Here is a 6,878-nt window from a genome sequence, read left to right on the forward strand (position 1 = left end):
TTCATATTTCAATTCTAGCAACGAACAAACAAACACAAATACTATCACTTGAATGGTCACAATTCCAAGTACTCGAATGACGATCACAAAACAATTCCAAACAGGCCAACCAACAATTCATGGAGGCCTAAAACAAACTTAACCATACTTTCCCTGCCCGTGTGGGCCCATAAACAAACATCCAATTTTTTTTTTCTTTCTCCTGGGACTTTTCGAATGCTTTCCTCCAACAAACAACATAACTTTTTCTTGCATTGGACAACAGTTTTTCTTTTTCTTTCTTTTCCTTTTTAATAGAAAATTAACACAGCAAAAGCAAGAATGGGTACTGGTGAATGGTTCAGACGAACGGCTGGGACTGGGTCAGGTTGCAGCGATGCGGGTGTGAGTCGGGTTGATCTGATATGGTGCATGTATGGTTCTGTCGGTGCTGGTGCTAGGCATATGCGAGCAAGTGTAGCGAGGATGGAGAGATTTAGGACTGAGTTGCAGGTGATGGGTCGGCGCCGGAGATTCAAGTGGGTCTGGCAACGGGTGGTGGTGCGGCTGGTGTTGGATACGAACGGCAGATGTGCTGGGTTTCTAGTTGCAGACCTGGTACGAAGGCTGATGGCTGGGTGACGATGCAGCGGAAGTGGGGCAGATTCTGGTGAGTCGTCCGAGCAAACATAATCAAATTTTTTTCTTTTCAAAACGAACACTGAAAACTATTATCAAACAAACGACATGGATACCTATCAAGAACAGATTAAATCCCGAAAGATCAAACCTGCTCTGATACCATGTTGAATATCAGAATACGCAACAAACGAGACTAACAAAATAATAGGAATATTATTAAACTAACTGATAATGCCGGAACGGCTACAAAACCCTAAGAGACTACATTGTGAATAGCTTGATATCTAATGAATAACAAAGCACTCTATTTATAATAAACTAACCCTAAACCCTAATGCTAACGGGCTAAACCCAGAAAACAAAACATTAAAGTAAACCTAAATACTAATATTTTCCAACAGTAATGTCGTAGAACTGCCTCGCAGCTTAAAATTACATCTCTTCCCTTATGATTTGGGACATCGGGATCTAGCAATAGAATTTCAGAAAGCAGGCTCTAGTAGAATTAGTATAAAGGCCTGCATCTGCATGTATGAAATTCCTTGATCAAAAATTCCCTTTTCATCTGTTATGTAGTCAAATTTTCATCAGCCACTTTTGGTTTTGATCAGTTTGTTTCATTGGCTAAAATTTCATAATCTCAATATCCACCAAAGCTATCACTAATGATTTGTTAAGGGTGTTGCTATCCTTGCATCTCTTTTTACCTCCCACCCACTTCCTCTTAATTTATGTTATTTGATCCTCTTCAATTAATTTGATTCGATAGCCAGAAATTGACAGATGTGTGTGTGTGAAAGGTAAAAAGAAGTTTGTTAATAAAAATTATAATCTCGTATTATATTGTATTAAAAGTGCCTATTGAAGACTAACATCAGTGGTAGAGCTAGGATTTCATGCATGGGAGGGCCTCTAACATACATTGGTAGTTTGAAACTTAGAACATGAGAGATTGAAGTAATTTGCATAAAAATTGAAAGACCATAAATTCAATAGAGAGAACTAAACATTGCACAAACCCAAAGACCAGAATATGAGGTAAAGAATAAGCAAGAAATGTATATAAAAAGTTGCTACTTAGTACTACAGTCTAGTGGTATTACTCTTCACTTGTAAGTGAGAGGTCTTAGGTTCGATTCTTGCCAAAGACAAATTTGAATCACATTATTGCTAGCCTATTGTGAGGCTTAGCCCACTCCCCCAACCTCTTAGTATAGATGTCGTTTGTTCAAAAAAAAAAAAGTTATAGCCAAAGAAAACAAGAATAAGGAGGGGAAGTGAATACTACTATGCCGCAATAAGAGGGATAGAGAGAAAAATGTGGCCTGCCTGGAACGGAAAAAAATTCGAATTGAGAACACACTTTAATTTTCAAAAAAAAAAAAGTTATAGCCAAAGAAAACAAGAATAAGGAGGGGAAGTGAATACTACTATGCCGCAATAAGAGGGATAGAGAGAAAAATGTGGCCTGCCTGGAACGGAAAAAAATTCGAATTGAGAACACACTTTAATTTTAAGGATACTAGACTGACATGCAACAACATCACCTGTTATAGTAGCAAGAAAAGAAAAAAAAGGCAGTAGGCCAGGGGCCATACTGGTCCCTTTAGTTAATAACGAAGGAACCAAGGCAATGTTCTAAAACGCGGTCTAGGCGGCGCCTAGGCGCTAGGCGGCGGTGCTCCGCCGCGATTAACTCAAAATCGTTCACAAAATCGGCAAGGACATTAAGCGGTGTAAGGCGGTCGCCTGGGCGGGCTAGGCGGGCTCGACGGATGCTGGGTGGCCTAGAAAAGAAATTTATGTCGCGAGACTCACAGCCTTCCGAGTCTCGCCGTCTGAGAGAAGAGAAGTCGAATATGGTGTGTGTGTGTGTGTGTGTGTGTGAGAGAGAGAGAGAGAGAGAGAGAGAGAGAGAGAGAGAGAGAGAGAGAGAGAGAGATGTAGATGAGATTTGTGCATTTGCAGGGATGGGTGATGGCGACGGGTTGTAGAAGGTTTGTAGAGATGGGTGCGGTGGCAAGTTGTAGAAGATGAATCTAATTGCAAAGAGCTGCAAGTTAGGGTTTTAACTTTTAAGCAATTTGCAACTTTTTGCTTCCTTTAAACAGTCTGTGAAGGATTAAATAAAAAAAAAATGAAAGGCCAACGTTTTGTTTCATTGAGAGGCCCAATAATATGGGCTTACAAAATAATATAATTTTTGAACTTTACATGTATCCTCATATTTAACATGTATACCTATATATATTCTTTTTTTTTTAAATAACATAGTATCAATGTTTATTTATATATAGTATGTCGTAAATTTGATTAATTTATATGTGGTTTGAATTGTGAACTTGTTGTACATGTGTCATCCTATAATACTCCTCATTATTGTTATATGGCATATATGCTTAATGTGTTTTAAATTTTAGACTTGTTGGATACTCTTTTTGCATTTATCATTCTTTTATTATCTTATCTATGAATTTGATACAAATATAATTTTTTGTAGGTGTCAATCTGCATTTATTTACAAGATATACAAGAAATTTACCTAAATCCGCCTAGGCCGCCTAGGTGTCCACCTAGACCCCGCCTAGCCGCCTAGGCGCTAGGCGCTAGCCCGCCGTCCGACTAGCGTCTAGCGTTTTTTAGAACCTTGAACCAAGGTAATGGAAACTTGGGGAGTTTATAATGTTGAGAGTTGACATGTGAGGGACAAGCCTTACTAGTGGCTTATATGGTCTTGGGTTACTTCCCATATTGCCAATTGATTTTTCGGTGAAACTCCAATTTTATCATGGTATCAGAACATGTTGTCCCTCGTGTGAAAGTCCATGGGCTACACGTGCTCACGCATCACCCACTTGATGTCCACGTGTAGGCTTGAAAATTGGTCACACGTGTGGGAGCGTGTTGAGAGTTGAAATGTGAGGAACAATTTGTCCCACATTGATGAGGGACAAGCCTTGCTAGACCTTCTTTGTTTATAAATTTCTTCCCATATGTTATATAGGGGTAGGGTTTCTAAAATCCCAAATTTCGGAATACAACTCCAAAATTTGGAGGATTTAGATTCTCTAAAATTTGGGGGAAATTGATTTCTAAGTTATTGGGGGATTCATAATGGATTTTTCCTCTCATTATGCCCTCACTTATTTATTAAATTACAAGATTTACCTTCGCATTAATCCAACACCAATTATGTTCTCTCAGCCAAAAAATGAAAAATAAAAAGAATTAAAGTTTTCCTCACAAGGTTAAAATAATTAGCATATAAAATAGATTACTAGAATAGAGGCATTTTAGTGATCACACTGATTTTCATTCTGATTCATATGAATTAACCGATTCTTGAAATTTTAGTAAACTGTTTCAGCATGAATCTGATTCTGATCCCACCCTATTACAACTCCTTAATTTAATTTCTCTCATTCTGATTATGAATTAGTAAATAAGCCATAAAACATGATCCATTCAACAACCAACGACCCTATTTCTAAAAACATAAAAATCCTTAAATTTTAGCAATCCTTGAATATTAGCTCATTTTTGTAGTCCTAAAATAGTTTGGAATGTGATTGTCTAAATCCTTATAGGATTCTATAATATTTTTTAAATAGTTTCCTAGTTGTAATGTATTACTTTTTTTTTAATGATATTATCTACACTAAAGGGTGGGGAAGTGGGCTATGCCTCACAATGAGCTAGCAATAATGTGGTTTAAATTCTCCTTTGGCGAAAATCAAACCTAAGACCTCTCACTTACAAGTGAAGAGGAATAGCACTAGACCATAGTACTAACTGGCAGTTGTAATGTATTACTTGAAAGACAATTATTTTCTCTTCCTTACTACATTATATAAAGACACAGTGGAGTGAGATAATATACACCAAATAATTCACTAATTCTCTCCTTTCTCTCCTGTCACCGGCCTCCTTTTCGTTATAATTCTTCAATAAAATAAGCCTATAACACTCCTTACTTTCTAATTGGATTTCATTCAAATCCAAATCTACCCAATTAAACTAAACTAAAAAATGATGATGCATTTGATTTGAGCCTCCAAATCCAATCCACATCCCCTCTTATTGAACAACAAACTCCATGATTTACAATGGTTTTTTTATGTACTTCATTTTTTATATTGAAAGTCAAAATTTTATGAACTTTAAACATGGCACAATTGTCTGCCACTTTTTCATTTCCTTCTTGTGGAAAGGGATACAAGAGGTTTGAGATGTTTTGGTTGTATTAGAGGAATATATGGATTTGACTACAATACTTATATGTATTAGAGAAATTTATATACTTATTTGTAAGTCACAACCGGATTTAGTTCTATGAAAGTGAAGAAAGAAATGCAAAGTTGGAAGGGTGGAAGGAGAGGATTCAAGTAATTTAAACAAAGTTCATTGTTTAAGCTTTCCATAGGTCACTATAAAAAGACTCTTGATACAATGGTATAAGCATATCCCAACCAGCATTCTCATCAAGCAATAGCTTAGTTAGCTCTACCATTATCACTTGTAAAATGGCTAGAGTTCCAACACTCCAAAGTTTTGGTGCTCCAATTCTTCTTTTACTATTGAGTTTTATGTTTCTTGAAATCAATGCCCGACCATTAGGTCCATTTGAATTGGTTGGAACTAATCATGAGGGGAAAGAACGCTCATTCGACCAATTGTCACAAGGGATTAAGGATTCGGGACCAATCGATGGTGGTCTAAAAATGCCACTAGTTGGGATTACGAAGGAAGGGCCAAGCAAAGGTGGTGAAGGAAATGAAACTCCACCACTAGCCAAATACACTTCACTAATCGGAATTACTGACCAAGGAAGGGCCAAGCAATGGTGGCAAAGGACATCGAATTCCACCACCAGCCAAATACAATTCATTAATCGAAATTAGTGAGCAAGGGCCAAGCAATGGTGGCAAAGGACATCAAATTCCATCATCAGCCAAATACGCTTCACTAATCAGGATTATGTCGAAAGGGCAAAGCAATGGTGGCGAAGGACATCAAATTCCACCACTAGCCACGTACACTTCATTAATCGAAATTAGGGAGGAAGGGCCAAGCAATGGTGGCAAAGGACATCAAATTCCACCACCAACCAAATACAATTCAATAATCGGAATAAGTGATGAAAGGCCAATCAATGGTGGCGGACATCAAATTCCACCACCAGCCAAATACACATCACTAATCAGAATTAGTGAGGAAGGGCCAAGCAATGGTGGGAATGGACATCAAATTCCACCACCAGCCAAATACAATTCATTAATCGGAATTAGTGAGGAAGGGCCAAGCAATGGTGGCGGACATCAAATTCCACCGCCAGCCAAATACACATCACCAATCGAAGTTAGTGAGAAAGGGCCAAGCAATGGTGGCAAAGGATATTACATTCCACCACCAGCCAATTCATTAATCGAAATTAGTGAGGAAGGGCCAAGCAATGATGGTGGCGGACATCAAATTCCACCACCAGCCAAATACACATCACTAATCGGAATTAGTGAGGAAGGGCCAAGTAATGGTGGCAAAGGACGTCAAATTCCACTACCAACCAAATACAATTCATTAATTGGAATTAGTGAGGAAGGGCCAAGCAACGGTGGAAAAAGACATCAAATTCCACCACCAGCCAAATACAATTCACTAATCAGGAGTACGACGGATGGGCCAAGCGATGGTGATGAATGAAATTAAATCCACCGGCACCAACCAAAGAAAATTTTGGTTTGGTACCTCACGAGTGTGACACAAGTATCTTGGTACTTCGGATTACCTAGTGCAGGTCAAATAAGGGATTAAACCCCATATGTAATAAGTTAAAAAATAACAAAAGCATACATATTTTAGCCTTAATTTCTCATAGGAGGTGATTATTAAAAGGTCAAATGCACAAGTTCATTCAAATTTTCACCTTTTTTTCTTGCATTTTCATCTTTGTAGTTTGGTTCCATTTTTGCTTTATTCAATTGCCTTTTGAACTCGGAGGACACATGGGTAGAAACTCAATACCTTATCTACTAGGATATTGGACCACATGCAAAAGGTGACATGGTGTGAATCTATTTGAATAGCCTTAGTCCAATTTCAAATACTTTTAATTTGGGAAAAGCATTTTAGCTTAAGGTAGTATTTGAGATTGCCATAACTCCTAACTTTGATCCCTGACCATGAAAACCGATAACAGTTGTCCATGAGTTTGTCCACTGTGAATCAATTGGTCCCTCAATGAAAAATCTATCAATATC

General features: G+C 37.9%; 1 protein-coding gene across 1 annotated transcript; it reads left to right on the plus strand.

Moving 5' to 3' along the window:
• The first annotated feature begins 5,598 nt into the window (after positions 1 to 5,598).
• Positions 5,599 to 6,321, plus strand: LOC114823731 (uncharacterized). The gene has a single exon (XM_029099163.1). The coding sequence runs from the start codon at positions 5,599 to 5,601 to the stop codon at positions 6,319 to 6,321; it is 723 nt and encodes a 240-aa protein (XP_028954996.1).
• The last annotated feature ends 557 nt before the right edge of the window (positions 6,322 to 6,878 follow it).

Source organism: Malus domestica, chromosome 02 (genome assembly GCF_042453785.1).
Source record: "Malus domestica chromosome 02, GDT2T_hap1".
NCBI lineage: Eukaryota > Viridiplantae > Streptophyta > Magnoliopsida > Rosales > Rosaceae > Malus > Malus domestica.